Consider the following 21056-nt stretch of genomic DNA (forward strand, 5'->3'; position numbering starts at 1 on the left):
CAGCTGACTAAGACAGTGATTGAGAAGAAAGAGAAAGGGGGAGTATTGAGGGAAATGAAAACTTTTCAGGGAGCAAGAGCCACTACGTAACTTGGACTTAAAATGTACTAAGCTGAGTATTAATACAGTAATGCACGTGCGTGGCAGTGCACCTTGGGACTCTTTGAGCGGCTTTGTCTACTTGAGAAGCCCTCTGAGGAGTAGCCCTGGTGGGGCCGACAGGCGGGCCCTGCTGTTGGAATTCCTGTGGCCTCAGCCTGACGACGGTCTCTGAATGCCCTGTCACTCTCTGCCCCTTCCCTCTGCTTTGTCCCTCCTCACCACTTGGACTGGTGTGCTAGGGCTGCCTTAAGAGAGCAGCACAGACCTGGGGGCTGGAACAGCAAGGCCTTACTGTTTCTCATTCTGGAGGCTGGAAGTCCAAAATCAAGGTGTTGGCAGGGTGGGTCCTTCTGAGGCTGTGCAGGAAGGATCTGTTCCATGCCCCGCTCCTCGGCTTATCTGTGGCTGTGTTCTTCCTGTGTCTCTTTACATCGTCTGCCCTCCACATGTGTCTGTCTCTCCCTGTACAAATGTTCCCTTTCGTTTTCTTTTTTTTTTTTTTTAGATGGAGACTTGCTCTGTTGCCCAGGCTGTTGTGTAGTGGCACAATCTTGGCTCACTGCAACCTCTGCCTCCAGGGTTCAAGCGATTTTCTTGCCTCAGCCTCCTGAGTAGCTGGGATTACAGGTGTGCCCCACCACACCTGGCTAATTTTTGTATTTTTAGTAGAGACCATTTCACCATGTTGGTCAGGCTGGTCTTGAACTCCTGACCTCATGACCCGCCTGCCTCAGCCTCCCAAAATGCTGGGATTACAGATGTGAGCCACCACACCCGGCCTATGTTCCCTTTTGATAAGGACACCCGTTCAAATTGGATCAGGGCCCACCTTAATGACCTCACTTTAACTTGATTACTTCTCTAAAGACCTCATATTCAGGGGTCTGGGCGCAGAGGTTCATCCCTATAATCTTAGCTCTTTGGGAAGCCCAGGAAGGCAGATCACGTGAGGTCAGGAGTTTGAGACCAGTCTGGCCAACAAGGTGAAACCCTGTCTCTATGAAAAATACAAAAGTTATCTGGGTGTGGTGGTGCACACCTGTAAACCCAGCTACTCGGGAAGCTGAGGCATGAGAATCACATGAACCTGGTTGGGAGGCGGAAGTTGCAGTGAGCCGAGATTGTGCCATTGCACTCCAAATTGGGAGACAGAATGAGACTCTCAAAAAAAAAAAAAAAAGACCTTGTATTCAAATAAAGTACTGAGATAGTGGAGTTAGGACTGCAACAGATGAATTTTGGGGGGACATAATTAAACCTTTAACATCACCTGATCCCATGGCTTATATTTAGAGTTGATGTGTTTATCTCCCTACTAGAGTGTAAGCCCCATGAGGGGAGACCACTGCTCTATCCCCAGTGCCAAGAATAGTTTCTGGTACAGAGAATATGCTCAGAAAATCCTTTTTTTTTTTTTTTTTTTTTTTTTTTGAGACAGTTCCGCTCTTGTTGCCCAGGCTGGATCTTGGCTCACTGCAACCTCCGCCTCCCAGGTTCAAGCTATTCTCCTGTTTCAGCCTCTCAAGTAGCTGAGATCACAGGTGCACACCACCACGCTTAGCTGATTTTTGTATTTTTAGTAGAGATGGAGTCAGGCTGGTCAGGCTGGTCTCGAACTCCTGACCTCAGGTGATCCACCTGCCTCGGCCTCCCAAAGTGCTGGAATTACAGGCATGAACCACTGCGCCTGGCCAGAAAATGTTTTATGAATGGATCCAAGCATGGTTTAATCTTCCTAAGGCATGTGACAGCCTTCTAGGGGGTAATGTCCAAGCTGGTAGGCTCTGGTTCTGCAAGCGCTGTACGTTTCTCTCATTCCTTGCTGCTGTGGGTATGCCTGTCTGGGTGATGACTATGTTGAACGGGTTGTCTGGCTGGTGCTCTGTAGAAAACTCCTGGTCCCTGAACAGCTGTGTTTTCTGCAGGAATTTAGGTAGGCACCTAGGTATCTGAGTGACAGGTAACCAACCAGAACCAGACAATATTTTGCAGTGTCAGGGGACTGTTAACGGACCTCGCTCTTTCCTGAGAAAATGTAGCAACACTGCAACAGATGGGAGAAGTTGCTATTTGCAAACATACATTTTATTTTGGATGTTTCCCATGGAGATATATGTAGTTTTGGAGTCTGTCTCTTTGACTGTAATTTTTTTTTATAAGTTTATTAGTCTCCTAAGCCACATTCCTGCCAAAACATTTTGCAATCCTGCTTGCTTCTCTTGCCCATTTTCTGAGCCATTTGATTTCATTCTGGGCTCCCTCCCTGCATCACCAATGCCATTTTAATCGTCTATTTGAGTTCTTGTTGTCTTACGTTCGACCCCAAGGCTTTTGGTAAGTTGTCAGGCCGTCTTTCTGCCTTTCTTCAGACGCTTTTGTACGTGAAGCTCCTCTCTTTGTCACCATCGGCTCTTTGCCGGAGCTCTGTGTGTGGCAGCTTGAAAGTACGCAGCAGTAGTGGGTGCCCCGTGAGCACAGAGTGTGGTGCTAAGAGACAAAGGAACAGTGGATGTTGCAGCCACCTTCAGGGAGCCTTGCCAGCTCGGTTAAGGGATGATAGAATAAAGTTTGGATTCTTAGTGATTCCCTTGTCTATCTGGAGCAGAACACGGATTGCATAACCTTCCAAATCAACAAAAACCTGCAGGAAAGAAATGGGTACGTGGTTTTTGCTTTGACACTGAGGAGGTCATACTGATCACGAAAATAATGAACATTTGTGGATCTCGTACCATCTGCTGGGCCATGTCTTGGATGCTTTGTTGCATAAGACAACTTACTCTTCATAGCAGCCTTTTGTGGTAGGTACTGTTGTCCTGATTTTGCAGAGATGACCAGGATCTTGGTTTGCCTAGGACTCTCTCAAGTTTAATGTAGGAAGTCTTGGATTTGAGGAAGCCCCTCAGATAATGCCAAAAGCACATTCACCCAGGAAAACATTTCATCAGAGTGTTTGGAGTCCAAACTGCAGGTTTCCAAATAAAAGTATTAATAAGTAGCCAATCAGGTCATGAATCAGTGAAGTAAAGCGCAAAGCCCTGGGCATTACTGGGATGCTTTTGTGAGTAATAATAACATCCATGTGTGCTCACAAGGAGTGAGGGGTGCTTTTCTCACATATGTAGTACTGGTCTACCATCTTTATGCATTCACTGTGAGATGAGGAGCTTGAGCTATTAATAATATGTGTGTTAGGCCAGATGCAGTATTAAAATCCCATTTTAATACTGGGATTAAAATGCCTGTAATCCCAGCACTTTGGGAGGCTGAGGCAGGTGGATCACTTGAGATCGGGAGTTTGAGACCAGCCTGTCCAACATGGTAAAACCCTGTCTCTACTAAAAATACAAAATTAGCTGGATGTGGTGGCGCATGCCTGTAATCCCAGCCACTTGGGAGGCTGAGGCAGGAGAATCCCTTGAACCCAGGAGGCGGAGGTTATGGTGAGCCCAGATTGCAGGCTATTGAACTCCAGCCTGGGCAACAAGAGTGAAACTCACCTCAAAAAACAAACAGACAAACAAACACACAAAAAATGGGTGTTGTATGTGCACACACAAATGTATGTGTGTATATATATATATAAATACATGCATATACACAGATGTATTTGTGTATTATATACAACATTAAATATAAATTATATAATACTATGCTAAATATAAACACACACATATGCCTTTTTGTTAGACTTCCTCAATGAAGGAAGCAGTGGGGACTAGTAGCTCTCTGGGTAGCTCTGGTTAGCATCCATCTATCTCTAGTACTTCTCTTTTGCGCTGAGGGTTGAAAAATCTACCAGAGGGGCGAGAGGTTTTGAATCACATCGTGAAGCTGGAAGTTCATTCCTATGTCTCACAGTGAACAGTCCCTTCCAATCTCCTCATTAAACCATCCTCCTATGAGAATGAACACAGATTACCTATTAAAAACAAAACAAAATACCCAGTGCTTTTGCCTTATTATGCCGACGATTTGGAGCCAGACCAGCTTTCCCAAGCCATTGCTAAGTCCTCACTTGGGCTGAGAAAGGACATCAGAGGCAAATGGAATGAGGAAGTGCCCCAGGTGAAAAGCAAGCTTAGGGGAAGTTAGCTGTGGAGTCTGAGATCAGAATATTTTAACATTTTATCTGAGCCCTACGGTAGTGAAACCAAATGGATAAAGATAAGTGTTATCACTTATATAATCTGGTTTTTAGTTGGAATTACTGCTGCTCTGATGTAGCTTTCTCAGTGCATTCTTGATTCCAGGTTAAAAATTTAATTAGAGAAACTAGTCGATGACTCAGTTCTCAGTTGAACATTTACATTTAATAATACTAATAACGAAAACTTGTTTTGAAAACACGTCTCCAGGTTTGTATAGTGTCATTCCCATAGGGTGACATTTTATTCTATTAAAAGCTAACATTTGTGAGAAGTAGTTGCAATTTCAAGGCCAATTTGACATAATAAAACTTGAATTTCTCTCTGGAGGGAAGGTGCTGGATGGCTATTGTACTCCCACCTAATTTATTACTCTGAGATGCTTTTTCCAAGATCAAGAGTGAGCTTTTTATCATAAAGGCCATTAAAGCAGCTGAGAAAGTACCTGAGAATGTGTGGGGTAACAGATAGTTTCTTTCCAGTGTTCAGACTTAGAATTGTGTCCTCCAGATTTCAGAGGAACATATTACTCAACAGCGCATTTATTTTTAAAAAGTCTAATATAAATCAGTGTTTTTTCTATGATCGACTATAAATATTTTTTAAATAATATATTTTTAAGTATTTTTGACCAAGCATTAAGAATTTTAAAATTCTTTAAATCTTAACTGATTTATTATACTGTTACTTAACTGTCACAGGTATATTCCAGAATATTTGAGATTTTTAACAGATCAAAAGAAATCTTGAGCTCATATTTGATAGTTGCCATCTAAATCATGGCCACTTATACATACTTTTTTATTGTCAGTTTTGTCACTTGTTACTATATTGATCACATTGCATTATCCACTCTTTCTGTTTTAGATAACCTTTTTTTTTGAGACAGAGTCTTGCTCTATTGCTCAGGCTGATGTGCAATGGCGCAGTCTCAGTTCACTGCAACCTCCGTCTCCTGGGTTCAAGTGATTTTCCTGCGTCAGCCTTCCAAGTAGCTGGTATTACAGGCACTCGCCACCATGACCAGCTAATTTTTGTGTTTTTAGTAGAGACAAGATTTCACCTTGTTGGTTCGGCTGGTCTTGAACTCCTGACCTCAAGTGATCCATCTGCCTCGACCTCCCAAAGTGCTGGGATTGCAGGTGTGAGCCACCACGCCCAGCCGATAAATATTCTCTTAAACTTTGATTTCTGGGGATGCATAGCATTCCATTATTTGGAGCTGCTGTGAGTTCCCAATTGTTGGATATCGAGGTTGTTTCAAAATTTTCCCTGGATACGTGATACTGCTGTTACTATCCTTGTATGTTCATCTCTGAGTCATTCCTTAAGATAAATAGTTGGAAGGCTTTTGACACATTGCCACATTGCGCTTCAGAAAGGTTATACCAAGTGACAAAACAGATACGAAAGTGACTTTTCAACTGAGCGTTTTGATAATTAGTAAGGCTAATCATAATTTGTGTACTTGATTGAAAATGTGTTTCTTCTTTTATGAACTGTTAATAATTTTCCCCCATCTTTCTTCTGTTTATCTTACTGGTTTATAGAAACTCTTTTCGTATTACAGATATTAGCTTTTGTTTACAAAAAAAACTTTAGACAAATTAAATTTGACGATTTAATTGAGCCAAGAATGATTTGAGAATGGAGCACCCCCCGGCCCTGACCCCCAACCAGACAAAATGGAAGTAAGGTACAGAAACAGGCTGGATGTGGTCGCTCATGCCTGTAATCCCAGGACTTTGGGAGGCCGAGGTAGGTGGATCACTTGAGGTCAGGAGTTTGAGACCAGCCTGGCCAATGTGGCAAAACCCTGTCTCTACTAAAAATACAAAAATTAGCTGGGCGTGGTGACCCACCCCTGCAATCCCAGTTACTCGGGTGGCTGAGGTATGAGAGTAGCTTGAACCCAGGAGGCGGAGGTTGCAGTGAGAGGAGATTGTGCCACTGCCCTCCAGCCTGGGCGACAGACTGAGACTTTGTCTCAAACAAACAAACAAACAAACAAAAAAGAAAAGAAAAGAAAGAAACAGCTGGATTGCTTGCAGCTTGGCATTTGTCTTATTTGAACATGTGAACACACCTGTGATTGGCCCAGACTCTGTGATTGGTACAAGAGCAGATTACATTTAATAATACTATTAAATGTATTATTACACATCTGTTTACACATTCTGTTAGGATCCTGTTTACACATGCAAGTTAGGTTACAGTTCACTATGTACAGATAAACCATTAGGCTGAACTTAAAATATGTAAGAAAGCAACTTTAACTAAACTTTATTTAACATTTTATTGTGTTGCAACTATTTTCTCCCAGGTGGTCATTTGCCTTTTGATTCACCTTATGGTGCTTTTATTTTAGGAAGGGGGCAGAGGCACATAGAAATGTTGTGTTTTGTCGAATCAATCCAATAACCTTTTATCTTTAGTTTTCTCTTATTACTTTTATGCATAAGTAACCTAGAGGGCTTGTTGTTGGTTTTGTCTTATACATGATCAGTGGGTCCAGTGTTTCATAGTTGTCTGCAGAAAAATCTTTGCATTGGGTAGGGATATTTGACTACAGATTCTAACCTGTTACATAATGATTTAACCTGTTGGTGTTATGTACTAAAGCACAGGCTGTGGGGACTGACAGCTTGGGGCTCCCATCTGCTTTCTGCTACTTGGTATCTGTGATCTTGGGCACAGTGTTCAAAAACTCTAAACTTCAGCTTCTGTATCTGCAAAATGGTGACAACCATACCTCATGGTATTCAATGAGAATTTGGTTTTTAAAAAATACATACATATACATATATATATATACGGTGTGTGTGTGTGTGTGTGTGTGTGTGTGTGTGTAAAGCACATAGCCTGAAAATACAGTCATTATTGTGTTAGTCAAGAAACAGTGGCCGGACGTGGTGGCTCATGCCTGTAATCCCAGCACTTTGGGAGGCCAAGGCGGGCGGGTCACCTGAGATCAGGAGTTCGAGACCAGCCTGTCCAACATGGTGAGACCCCTGTCTCTACTAAAAAAATTCCAAAAAATTAGCCAGGCATGGTGGCGCATGCCTGTAGTCCCAGCTACTTGGGAGGCTGAGGCAGGAGAATCACGTGAACCCGGAAGGCGGAGGTTGCAGTGAGCTGAGATCACACCACTGCGCTTTAGCCTGGGAGACAGAGCCAGACTCTCTCTGGAAAAAAAAAAAAAAAAAAAAAAAAAGGGAAAGAAGAAAAAAAGAAATGGTAGTTGGTTGTTCTCTTCATTTGGACTTTCATAGTTACATTTACGCCTTAAAAGTATGTATTATTTAGCGTCTTTTAGGTAGTAAGAAACAGATACCCACTCAGTTGATCATAGATAACAGCGTTTTATTTTAAGGATAAAGTGAGGTGAGGCAAAAGATGATGGGGGCGCCTCTTCCGTCAACACCTCCCTGAGGACCGGAATGCCTCTCCGGAGGTCTGCATTCCTGGGATTCCACTTCCCTCTTGCCCACCTCTGCCTTGGACCTCCTTTTCTTGGCAGCTTCTGTGCTTCCTAGGGAGCATCCTGCCATTCACCCTGCCCCCTGCCTCAAGGCTTCTCACTATTCCTGGCTTCCCTGCCTCCTCCTGTGTTTCACTTTCTGCTCTTTCTGGATGTAGGGGAGGGAAAATGTCTTCCCTCCACCTTTCTATGTCTTTGGTTGGGCTACAGATTAAACTGACATAAGACAGAGTAGAAGGAGGAAAACCACATTTAGGGACACCGTATGCATGGGAGTCCCACAGAATATGAGACTCCAAGAAGGGCCAGGTCATGGAAGCTTCTACAGCATCCTGAGCTACAGAAAAGAATAGGGGCTTGAGGCTTTGGGGGTGGTGGCGATGCGTTATGGGAGGATGAGGGGAAGGAATGTATGGTGGTGAATAAAGGTTGCCTTGTTATGCAGATAAAAGTCTTCCAGGTAATAAAAGTTACCTGGAGCAACTCTCTTCCTGATACACAAATTTTTTTTATAGATATTATTTCTTTATAGATATTATTATTATTATTTGCAAAAGAACAGCTTTTCAGAGCTACTTCTATGTTTGCAGTTTCTCAGGATAACCAGCTCAAACTATGCCAAATAATTATAATTGGAGTGTCATGTTCTGGTCTCCTATAGTCATGTTTCGGGGTGGTTGGTGTGTCCTGAGCCCCAACATGGGTATTATTGGGTCTGCTTATATTTCTGGGATTGATGACATCGTGGTAGAAGTGTGATACTGGAATCCTTACTGACCTTACCTCCTTGTCACCTTTTTGCCACTGAGTGTCCTTTAACAGCAGAGAATCATTTTGACAGTGGAAGAAAGAATACTATTGATAGATGATCCTCCACGAGTTACCAGATTAGTATGGTTTGAGAAAGTTTGTGGGACAATTTAATTCTCGTGGTTTTGATCGGGTAGGCAACTCTTGCCTCAACACTCAGGAAAACATGTTATTGCCTTTAAGGGTTACACTTTCTCCCATGTTTGTGTTTTTGGGGATAGCTTGCTGCATTTTTTCACTGACCCTTTGCTAGAAGTTCTGTCATTTCCAGCGTGATCTAAGGCCCCTTTGGATTCTGGGACTGGGTTGAGAATTTTGTCTTGGATTCTTATTGCAAAAATTTCTGGGTTTCCAATTCCTGTGGTTTCTCCCTTCTTCCCCAAGGCTGCGTTTTTTTTGTACCTTTTCAACTGCTTTTGGCTGCCAGTTGTCCCTCTGGTGTGAGAATAGAATATTGATTGCTTCCTGTTGCCTGTGGGACAGGAATGCTTCTTGAATTAGAGCTAATTTTGGAGTTTAAAGTATTAAATGTCAAATTTGAAAGAAAGCATGTCTAAAACCTCTGTGTTGTGGAAAGGAAGGTCATCCCAGGGCCTAGGGGAAGGGAAAGGAAGAAAGAAAAGAGAAAGGAGAAAATAGCTGATGACTTCTCCTTTTTCCAGATCATTCCCTCTACACTCATGGAACGCTCTTTCCATTTTCGTAAAATCCATTTTTAGACTCAGAATTCTGCATCTCAAGCCATTTGCCAGGTGTACTGTGATGTCAGAATACTCACTGCTAGGGAAATTGCCCAGTTGTAACTAGCTTAAAAAATAACACAAATGGTACCTTTACTTGGAGATGATCGTTTGTTTTTTCATTCAAACACTTAGTGATGGCCCTTTTTATGCAGAGCTGCTGATAACCTGTATGGGCTTTTGTACACATTGGAAAAGCTGTGCCTTGCCAAACCAATTAGAAAAAGACATCCCCTCTGGGTCAACCAATTAAAAAAAAGCACATCCTCAAGTGGGCCAATTAGAAAAGGCATCCCCTCTGGGCAGCCCAGTTGGACAAAGGCTTCCTGTTTGAATGGATGCAGCTGCAAGGTGCATGGTTTAGCAAACAGACAGCATTTCGGGAGGAAAATGTATCCTTTGCTCTAGGGCACAGAGTTGGCAAGCCAAGTGGGGTCTGGATTTTTCCCCCCAAATGGCCCCCTCCATTGGGTGCTTTTGTCTGAGGCACCAAGTGCACTGTGAACAGGCTCAAGAATCAAATCTGCCCCGGTGGAGCCTGCCTCCTGGAGTGGGAGCTAAGCTGTGAATCACAAACACGGAACTCATGCTATTACAGTGGAAAAGTCCATGTTTCTTCCAACAGTGACTGATTAAGTGTCCCAGGATTTTAGCGAATCTCAGGTAAAAATCTGCAGAATCAGTCCTGGTCTCTTTCTTTGGCAAAGTCTGCTTTGTTGCTTGTTCTGTAAGAGAAAGAGAAGCAAGATGAAGAATTTGGATGATAAATAAATTCAGTGTGTTTATGTCACTCAAGGCCCAGGAGACACAAGCCATGCTCTGGCATATGTAACAATTAGGGTCTTGGGGAAATGCCCTTCACGAGACCTGTGAACTTTGTGTCTCCTGAGTCATCATTCAACCTGCCGCAGGGGCCCAGGGCTCTCAGACTTCCTGTGTGTTAAGAGCCGAAGCAGCTGTTAAACTAGAGTCCCAGAGACTCGGGTCTGCAAATTCGAAGAGAAAATTCCCCCCAAAGTGCTGATTGCTTATCAGCCCTGTTCCTTCCTTGGGTGGGGAAAGGGTGTGACAATTTAATAACGGGCCTGTGACAATTACATGCAAGTGGAGAGAACGAAAAACCAGCCTTGGAACAGAGATTTTTTTCTATTTTCTTTTCTGGGAATGGTACGTGGTGGTTTTGGCTTTCTCTGTGTGTAATCGGAGAGGCCCATCCGTCTCTGTGTGACAGAGGAAAATTTCAGCATTAGGAAAGTAACTTCTGATTTCTCACAAACAGCTGGGTGGGCCGTGCCTCACTGGTGCTCAGGCCGAAGCAACCTTTTAAATAGAGTTGCCCAGTGTGGCTTCTGCATCCGAAAGGGCCAGTGAGCTGCTGTGTGTTTCGCGGTGGTTGCTGAGCTCTTGTCATCCTGAGCACCCCTGGTGGAGGGTCAGTGTGAAGGAGGGCATTACCTTGAACCTGACAAGTCTTATATCTGTCAGGGTGTTTGCTGTGGGCTGAATTGTGACCCCCAACCCCAAACTCATACGTTGAAGTCCTAACCCCCAGTATCTCAGAAGGCGACTGCATTTGGAGATAGGATCATAAAGGGGTGATTAAGGTGCAATGAGGTTATCTGGATGGGCCTTAATCCAATATACCTGGTGTCCCTAGAAGAAGAGGAAATTTGGACACAGACGTGCGCACATACAGAGAGAGACTGTGCGAAGGCACAGTGAGAAGGTGGCCATCTGCACGCCCAGGAGAAGGGCCTCAGGAAGAAACGACCCTGCTGACACTTTGATCTCAGACTCGGGGCATCCAGACCTGCGAGAAAATACAGTTCCCGTTGTTGGAGCTGCCCAGTCTATAATCCTTTGTTACGGCAGCCCTGGCCAACGAACACACTCTTCATACACCTCCATTTGCTGAGTGTCCCAGAAGCTGAGGTCAGTTTCAGGAATCTCGCTGGGAAACTTCACCTGATTCACGAGACCACTGTCTCATGGGATCCCCCTCTTCAGTAACGTTCTCCTCTGGGTAGGAGCCTGGGGTTTCTCTCTCTCACTTCTTGCCTCACTAAACTCTGTTCTGTCACGAATCACATTCTGTCCAGATACCACGATACCTGCAAACAATGTCCTCCTTGAGTAAGGAAATCAATAATACTCATTGGATTCCTGACTCGTATGGTGTTGTTTGCTGTCTCATTCCATGTTGGGTCAAGAAAAACAAACAAACAAACAAGAAAATGTTTTCCCTATAGTGCTGTCTTGGTTTCCCTGGCCTATTTCTACAAAACACCCTCAAAAGAAGAAGGTGTTCCAAGTTCCTATTAGAATTTCTTCATGGACACATATAGATGTATGAAATTATTAGGATGGTCCATAAAGCTCTTTTTTTTTTTTTTTTTTTTTGAGACGGAGTCTCGCTCTGTCGCCCAGGCTGGAGTGCAGTGGCCTGATCTCAGCTCACTGCAAGCTCCGCCTCCCGGGTTCACGCCATTCTCCTGCCTCAGCCTCCCGAGTAGCTGGGACTACAGGCGCCCGCCACCTCGCCCGGCTAGTTTTTTGTAGTTTTAGTAGAGACGGGGTTTCACTGTGTTTACCAGGATGGTCTCGATCTCCTGACCTCGTGATCCACCCGTCTCGGCCTCCCAAAGTGCTGGGATTACAGGCTTGAGCCACCGCGCCCGGCCGGTCATAAAGCTCTTTATATTGTTTGTTGGATATTGACACATGACTTGTGTTACTTTGCATATGATTTGTGTGAACCCAAAAGATTATTCTCTGTAGCTCTTAAAATGTTCACTCTTTAGGAACACTCTTAAAGTGATCAACTAAAAAATGCTGTTGCTAGTAGCTTGATGTCATGTGCATTAGTTGCCTGGGGCCGTAACAAAGTACTACAAACTGTGTGGCTCAGGGCCAGGCGCAGTGGCTCACACCTATAATCCCAGCACTTTGGGAGGCCAAGGCAGGCAGATTGCTTGAGCTCAGGGGTTTGAGACAAGCCTGGGTAACATGGGGAGACCCTGTGTCTACAAAAATACGAAAATTACCCAGAAGTGGTGGCGAAGGGCTGTAGTCCCAGCTACTTTTGGGAGGCTGAAATGGGAGGATCACTTGAGCCTAGGAGGTAGAGGCTGCGGTGAGCTGAGATCGCACCACTCACTGTAGCTGGGGTGACAGAGCAAGACCCTGTCTCAAAAAAACCAAAACAAAAAAGCAATAACAACAACAACAAAAAACTGTGTGGCTTAAACAGTGAAAATATATTGCCTCATTCTGGAGACCAGAAGTCTAAGATCAAGGTGAGCTGGTTCCCTCCGAGGGCTGCAAGGAAATGTTCTTTCCAGGCCTCTCTTCCAGCCTCTGATAGCCCCAGGCATTCCTGGCTTGAAGGGCATCCTCCCTGCATCTTCACGTCATCTTCCCTCTGTGCATGTCTGCCTCTTGTTCACATTTTCCATTTAATAAAGACACGGTCATGTTGGATTAGGGCCCACCGTAATGACCTCATCTTAACTGGGTCATCTGCAAAGACTCTATTTCCAAATAAGGTCACATTCACGGATGCTGGGAGTTAGGACTCCAGCATCTTTTAGGGGGACAGAATTGACCCGTAACACCATGTTATTGTTTTTCTTATCCCATCTCATTAGCCGCAAAAAGGTCTTTGGATCCTGGAAGCAAAGAGCAAGAGACAGGCAAAGGCCAAGAGGACAGTGAAGGAGGTGGGGTGGTCAGGGCTAAGAGATAGACTGCCCTGGGCATTGATGCTCCATGGGCTTTGGGTGGAGAGTGCTGCCTGGACCTTCAGGGAGCTTCATTGCCTCTGTTCCACCATGTTCTATCTTTCTGAGATGCTCACCTCCTCCCCTGTCCCGGGATGCTCATCATTGCTAAGTGTACTTGGGCTTATGGTTCACTGACAGTTCTCTTGGAGAGAGAAAGAGGGAGGCTACGTGGAGTAGGGATGCATTGCAGAGAAGCGACAGTTATGCTGACATTCTGTTAAGGAAGACCTTAGACTCTGGAAACAGACTTGAGGTGCAAGACCGCCAGCTGGTCTGGCTTCCAGGAGAAGGCCGAGAGGTGAGCCACACAGGGCAGTATTTCTCAGTCTTATTTTTTCATCCCTATGCTCTGTAGTGAAACCCCACCTGGCAAAACCATTTTATGTTTTGTGGTTATTAGGACAAGCTTTATACTTTGTGGGCATTTATTTATTTATTTACTTTTGAGATATAGTTTCGCTCTTGTTGCCCAGGCTGAAGTGCAATGGCATGATCTCAGCTCACTGCAACCTCCGCCTCCCAGGTTCAAGTGATTCTCTTGCCTCAGCCTCCCCAGTAGCTGGGACTACAGGTGCCTGCCACCATGCCTGGCTAATTTTTTGTATTTTTAGTAGAGACAGGGTTTCACCTTGTTGGCCAGGCTGGTCTCGAACTCCTGGCGTCAAGTGATCTGCCCGCCTCAGCCTCCCAAAGTGCTGGGATTACAAGCGTGAGCCATTGCGCCTGGCTGTGGGTTTTTTATTAGGGCAAAAATAGGTGGACTGAGTATGTGTTTTGCAGCTCACTTTTCGTCTCGACTCTAGAGGCCTCTCCCGTCTTTTACCTCTATGGAGAGGCCCTGCATTGAGCTTTGTTGTGGGGTGGGGTGGAACAGGGCGGGAGTGGGGTCCGAGCTTCTGAAAGTGTAAAGAGAGAGGATGATTAATGTCAGGCCAAGCTCTGCTTGGAACGAATTTGAGAAGTTTGAGAGAAAGGGCAGTGTCTATTGATGCTAGAAGAAAGACTGATATGAAAGCAAAGTTTTGATATCCACAAAGCATCCGATCGATCTGCCTAAATCGTTTGTTGGGCTCCTCTTAGGGAACACCGTCTGTGAGCTTATTCTCTTTTATGGTGTAACGTTACAAACACTTATAATGTATGTTATTGTGGAGACTGAATGATGATAAGCTGCTCTTAAGTTCCCACCCTGTTCCACTGTTCTCGGTAGATTTATGAGTACAAAAGGGGAAAAGCTCATTCTGCACTTGGTGCCATGGAGGAAATGATTTAAAAAGTCGAGGCGGGCAACGACTTCCCGCTGCACTAATTTTACTTAGATCTTCCCTTTTTACGTTCTGCATTAGTTTCCTGCGCTGCCATAACAAAGTACCATAAACTGGGCGGCGTCAAACAATAGAAATTTATTGTCTCACAGTTCTGGAGGCCAGAAGTATGAAATCAAGGCGTTGGCAGAGCCATGCTCTCCCTGTATGCTGTGGGGGAGGAGAATCTTCTTTTCTTCCTAGCTTTGGTGGTTGCCTGCAGTCTTTGGCCTGCTTTGGCTTGGAGATGCATCACTCCAGTTTCTGCCTGCAAATTCGTGTGACCTTTGCTCCGTGTGTGTGTCTGTGTTTCCTCTTCTTGTAAAGACACCAGCTCTATGGGATTAGGGACCCATCCTACTCCACTATGATCTTATCTTGACTAATTACATCTGCAATGACCCTGTCTTCAAATAAGGTCACATTCTGAGGTCCTGGGGGTTAGGCCTTCAACATATCCTTATGGGAGACACAGTTTAACCTATAATGTGTTCTAAACCAAACTCACTGCCTTTGCCAGTGACCGCTCTGCCTCTTCTTCATTCCCTGCTACTCCTGCTCAGCACCATCTTGGTTCCTCCATCTTCTCAGTTCCTTTTGGGTTATTCGGCTCCTGTAAGTTACACCTCTGGCTGCTGGGTGTTTTTTTTTTTTTTTTTAATTTTTTATCTTTTAGACAAAGTTTTACTCTTGTTGCCCAGGCTGGAATGCAGTGGCACGATCTCGGCTCACTACAACCTCTGCTTCCTGGGTTCAAGCAATTCTCCTGCCTCAGCCTCCCACGTAGCTGGGATTACAGGTGCCTATCACCAGGCATGGCTAATTTTTTTTAAGTAGAGATGGAGTTTCACCGTGTTGGCCAGGCTGGTCTTGAACTCTGGACCTCAAATGATCCACCTTCCTCGGCCTCCCAAAGTGCTGGGATTACAGGCGTGAGCCACCACGACTGGCCTCTGGCTGCTTTTTGATTTTATCTCCTACTGAGTCCCTTTGACACAGTCTAGTTGAATCCTCGTTCATTCTCCCTATCCCCTGTTCCTCGCAGCGTAAGCCGTCCTCATTGTCTAGAAGTGAACTCTAATGAGTCCACAGACCTGCTGAAAACATCTTGATGGGTCTTATTATAACAGAGCAAATTCCAAATTCTGTCCCCTGCATTCCGTGCTCTCTGTGATTAGCCCCCCATGCTGTGTTCTGAGTTTCTGTCCCAACCCTGTCGGTGTCTGCTGGACAAGGTGAGCTGTCTTCCTAGGGTCTTCTGTGGGGCCTGCTGGCCACCTTTGCTCCCGGCTGGTGCCTCTCCAGGCCCACCCTCCTAGCTCCTTTCAGCCCTACTGAGATGCCACGTTAGTTCTTGGTGGAGCCTGCCCTCCTCCGCCTGGCTGGAGGTAGTTTCTCCCCGCTCTTTGTTCTGTCTCCATGTCATCTCTCTTACTCCATGCAACATCTGGAGCACAAGCAAGCATGTGTTAGCTGCTTCCCAGGCTGCGGGATTATTTAGGCTAGAGCCAGGTCTTAGTTATTGAAACACACACACACACAAACTCTACTGTGCTTGTCATGATTTCTCACAAATAGTGGGTACTTTGACAGACTCGGTAGAATGCAGGTCTCCATGTGGAAGCTCTGGCTACAATTCTGAGGTTTTGTCGTGGATCAAAGGTCTCCTCTTTGAGTCTGGCTTTGAACAGCAGCACTCGGCTTGGAGGCCCTGTGCGCGCAGCGATACCTGTCCAAGTTAATCAGTACTCTGGAAGTAAGCCTTCCTTCAGAGTCAGCCTCGGGTTTATCGTGCTTTATTGTTTAACTTGCTAATGGACTGGACACGGAGTGGTTGGGAAGAATTTCCCAGGATGGTTTCAGTATGGATCAGATGCCTGTAGCCCTTGAATACTTCATTCATTTTCTGAGGCTGCCATGACAAAGTGTCCACAGACCTTAGAACAATGGAAACTGGTGGTCTCACAGTAAGCCGGAAGGAGCCGGAAGTCCAAAATCAAGGTGCACCCTCTGAAGGCTTTGGGGAAGGGTCTCTTCCAGGCCCCTCTCCCAGCTTCTGGCACTTGCATGGCTACTGGCAGCACGACTCCAGCCTTCGCATGACACTCTGTGTGTGTCTCTATGTCCAAATTTCCCCTTTTTATAAGGACGCCAGTCATATTGGATTAGGGTCCACACGAATAATGTCATCTTTATTAATTACATCTGCAATGACCTAATTTCCAAACAGGGTCAACTTCTGAGCTTCTGAGCATGCTAGGATTTCAACATGAAATTTGTTGGGGGACACATAACATGTAACAGGTTCTCAGCTTGGGTTCTTCTATAGCGTCTGGGGTGTGTCTGCTGGGTGACTTGGTTGGTCACTGAAGTTTGCAGAGGGGAGAGAGAGAGACACTTAGAGGTGAGGAGAAGGGGGTGACCATCTCCACCTGTACTGTCCCCCTCTAGGCCCTGGGAAGACAACTCTCGGTTCGTCCACCTGGCTTTTAATGCATTGCCAGGAGTTCTCTGATATGGAGGCCTCAGGCTGGTGGCGGGAGTGATGAGCTCGGGCTGAGCAGGCAGCCTGTGTCACCTCTGCTTGGCAGGCTGCAGAGATTGGCAGGCTGCCTCGGAGGGAGCTTTGAAGTCTCAAAGTGAAGGAGCCAGGGTCAGTCACATCTGTGTTTAGCTAATGTTTAAACTTGTAACTCACCTCTTCTGTTTCCCACCTATACTGCTTCTCCCTCTGCAAACTAAGCTCTGATGCTCAGGGGTGGTAAGGCTACTCCTGTATGCTAAGAGAGCATAGGTTGTCTTGTTAGGATGCCATGGTGTAGAGATTTGGGAATTATGCTTTTAAAGTGACAGATTTAGAGAGTAAGATGTTTTTGTTTTTCTTTGGTCACATTGAACTACTACCTGATTTAGGTGTTCACAATGATCAAATAACCCACTGGGTTATTTGAAGCCCAGCTCAGGCCTCAACCAGGTCATACCACCCGTCTAGATGGCAAGGGTCTACTTAGCTGTCAGTTGAGAGTCACATCCATGCCTGACCATGTCCCAGCTGGACAGCCTGTGGGCAACTTACTTTCTTTTTTTTTTTTTTTTTTTTGAGATGGAGTTTTGCTCTTGTTGCCCAGGCTGGAGTGCAGTGGCGTGATCTCGGCTCACTGCAACCTCCACCTCCCGAATTCAAGCGTTTCTCCTGCCTCAGCCTCCCGAGTGGCTGGGATTCCAGGCATGCGCCACCATGCCTGGCTAATTTTGTATGTTTAGTAGAGATGGGGTTTCTCCATGTTGGTCAGGCTGGTCTCGAACTCCTGCCCACAGGTGATCTACCTGCCTCGGCCTCCAAAAGTGCTAGGATTACAGGTGTGAGCTACCGTCCCTGGCCGTGGGCAGGTTTCTTAATCTGTGTGAACCAAAAGTTTCCCCTCTGTAAAAAGGGGAAATAATGGCATCTTCTTCCTCGTAGGGCTTGTGTGGGTGACGTGAAACGTGTGCAGTGTTTTACAGGGTCTTGTTTGTCAAGTGCTGATTCAGTGAAACTAGTCCCAGTTGGAGGTTTATATGGCTTGATGACTGTGGTCCACACCTGTGCCTTTTGTTTTCACACCGTGTAACTGACAGAGAAATGGCGATTGTCCAAATAGCTCATCAATTGCATGCTTATTGACAGCTAAACTAGTTAATTTAGACCACTAAATGGATTTCCCAGCCACTTGGAATATTTACTAAGCTTAAGTTCATCAGACAGTTGCCTACATTTATTTATTGATTCTCTAGACCATGGAGATCCACCCTATGTGCTGCTTAATTATAAGCTCTCACACTATTAATCTTTTCTTTCTGTAATGATAAAATGTGTTTAATATAATGAGATTAACACTACTGATCTACTTTTTAAAATATGATCATGATCAAAGTGTCTAATTTTACTTTTTTTTTTCTTGGTGCGGGGGAGAGGTGGAATTTACAACCAGTAAATCTTGATTCCCATCAAAGCCACATTAAACTCTTTCTAACATGATTTTGACATAACAAAGCTCCACTAATGTTGATGAAAGCAATGGATAACTGATGCTTGACCCAAATTCAGAGTATGGGGCCCAGTGGGGTAGGAAATCATAAACTCAGAATAGTAACTCCAATCACAGCTACCCCTCCACCACAAATCAGAAAAGACAGCTCAGAATTTAAAATGTATTTTCATAATGATTACGTTCTTGTAAGTGGAAAACATCCCTTTGAAGCTGATGATATTCTGCTCTCTAGAAATAATTCTTTTATTGAACTTGACTATATAAATATTCATGTTGCTGCATGTGTATATTTCATATTGTTTCATTAGTTACTTTTTAGTCATTGGAATAGTAAAAAATGTTCGCTAGGTACTAAAAATACTGTGGAGTTGAAAATAATTTTCATTCTTGGCCACACAGATTAATTTACTCTTGCCAAAAAAAAAAAAAAAAATTACCTTTACAGCCAGGCGGTTGACTAAATGATGAATAAGAAGTCTCTATTTTAAAAGAATTTTGAAAGTTAGTGTCCTGGAGAAAATAGAAATGTTTGTGTTGCAGTCTTGGAATCTGTGTGACTCTAGGCAAGTCCTCAAGCCTCTATTAAATAAAATTTACCCCTCCGTTAATGGAAACAAAAGTAAAACCCCCAACTGTTCCTTCAGTGATCACAGTTTCAAAAGGACTTTGCTATTTCTGCATGTTCACAAGATGGGATCCAGAAGGTTTTGGAAAAAGTAAGAGGAATGTTTTAAGTTAGTTTTTCTAAAACATCCTTAGGTTGTATCTAATAGGATCAACAGTATTAGTTAAAAGTCATTGGTTTCCTCTTTTTGTCTTCTGACAGCTGATTTAGATGATGTTACTCTTAAGTCGTGATGCTGTTTAAGAAAACTAAACAAAATCAACTAAAATAGCCCACTCGGGGGTAGCTGTGAATTTCTCATCCAATAGTTACAGTTACTGCAAGAGTTTAAGTACCTCTTAATGGAGGTATTTTAAGTTCCCCTTTTCCTGTAAGCTACGCAATTAGTCTCGGTTCTCCATCTAGTATACAAATCATGGCTATTCACCACAAAAGATTGGCCTTTTATGTTCAAATATTGAAATCCCGGGAGATTTTGACATGGATTTTGCTTCAGGAAATCTTTTTGGGTCTACTCTTTGGGCCCCTTCTGTCTCTGTTTACATTTTGCTAAACTATAAATGGTTGAACAAATGGTAAAGAATGGAAACTACATTTATCTGATGTTTCCTAAACTTTTTGCCTCACTGAAAGCAGCGGACAAAATGAAAATCCAAGGTGACTAATGCAAATAAAAAGATGGTGACCTCTTTTTGCAAAGATAAGCAAGAAGTAGAGATGTCTCCAGAGATGCCAATGATAGCCTTATTTGCAGAAAAGTTAATAGCTTAAAATAGCATTTAGAAAGCCATAAATTGGGAAAACATGCGACAGAGAAAAGGCACTCAAAGCATCAAGTTTGCTTGGAGATGTCTTGGGATTGTTGGTGTTTCCGCCAGTCGTGTTGCTTCCTCTCTGGAGTTTCTCTGGGTCTTCGCTGTTTTAGATCTGTTTTTTGCCTTAGTACTAAAATTCGTGATTAAATTTTACTGGTGTTATGGACTAAATTGTGTCCCACCCCCAAATTCACGTGTTGAAGCCTTAACTGCTAGTACCATAGAATGTGATTCGATTTGGAGATAGTCTTTAAAGAGGTGGGATGTGGTGGCTCACGCCTGTAATCCCAGCACTTTGGGAGGCCAAGGTGGGCGGATCACCTGAGGTCAGGAGTTTGAGACCAGCCCGGTCAACACGGTGAAACCCTGTCTCTACTAAAAATAGTAGCCGGCGTGGTGGTGCGCGCCTGTAATCCCAGCTACTCAGGAGGCTGAGACTGGAGAATTGCTTGAACCTGGGAGGCAGAGGTTGCAGTGAGCTGAGATTTGCACCACTGCACTCCAGCCTGGGCAACAGAGTGAGACTGTGTCTCAAAAAAAGAAAAAAAAGAAGAGGTAGTTGAGTTAAAGTGAGGTCCTGTGGGTGGGCCTTGATCCAATCTGATTGGTGTCTTTATAAGAAGAGGAAATTTGGACATAGACACATAGGGAAGACTATATGAAGACACAACGAGAAGATAAATGGGGTGATAGGAAATAGATTATTAGTTAATTTCACCTGTTTCTTTTTACTTTTTAAAGCCATCTATAAGCCTAGGAGAGAGGCCCCAGAAGTAACCAATCCTGCTTACACCTTGATCTCAGACTTGTATCTTTTCAAAACTGTGAGGCAGTAAGCCACACAGTCTGTGATACTTTGTTGTGACAGCCCTAGCAAATGAACACAGTGGAAGATAGTAATTAAAATGATTGAAAGAGCAAAATGTATTGAAAAAGAAAAAGGAGTCAAGGCCCGCATCTTACGATCTCCATGTCGCTCTTCCCACCCTGTGCACACGTGTGAGCAAACCCGCGCCCACCTCCCACTGAGCTCTCTGTTATCTGCTTATGGATTCCCGGCCCTTCCTGAGAGCCATTATCTGCTGTCAGTGGAAGCAGAGCATTCATTATTCCCAGCCAGTGCAGGGAGGCCAGGAGGATTTATGGAGTCATTGCAGGAACACAAATTCTGCTTTGTACAGACTGACACCATAAACGCACATGAATAAATCAGGGCAG

General features: G+C 44.4%; 1 protein-coding gene across 3 annotated transcripts in view; it reads left to right on the forward strand.

Annotated features, from left to right (window-relative positions):
- LOC105472945 (hormonally up-regulated Neu-associated kinase) overlaps positions 1–21056 on the forward strand; it is a 133704-nt gene that overhangs the window by 15610 nt on the left and 97038 nt on the right. Inside the window, exon 1 of one of the 3 annotated variants that reach the window (XM_071095606.1) lies at positions 15132–15602. The exons of the other annotated variants lie outside the window; for them this stretch is intronic. Within the exon in view, the coding sequence (XP_070951707.1) occupies positions 15552–15602 (51 nt within the window). The 5' untranslated portion in view covers positions 15132–15551. Of the gene's footprint in view, positions 1–15131; positions 15603–21056 lie in introns of those variants that run through there. 3 annotated transcript variants of the gene reach the window in all.

Source organism: Macaca nemestrina, chromosome 4 (genome assembly GCF_043159975.1).
Source record: "Macaca nemestrina isolate mMacNem1 chromosome 4, mMacNem.hap1, whole genome shotgun sequence".
Lineage (NCBI taxonomy): Eukaryota > Metazoa > Chordata > Mammalia > Primates > Cercopithecidae > Macaca > Macaca nemestrina.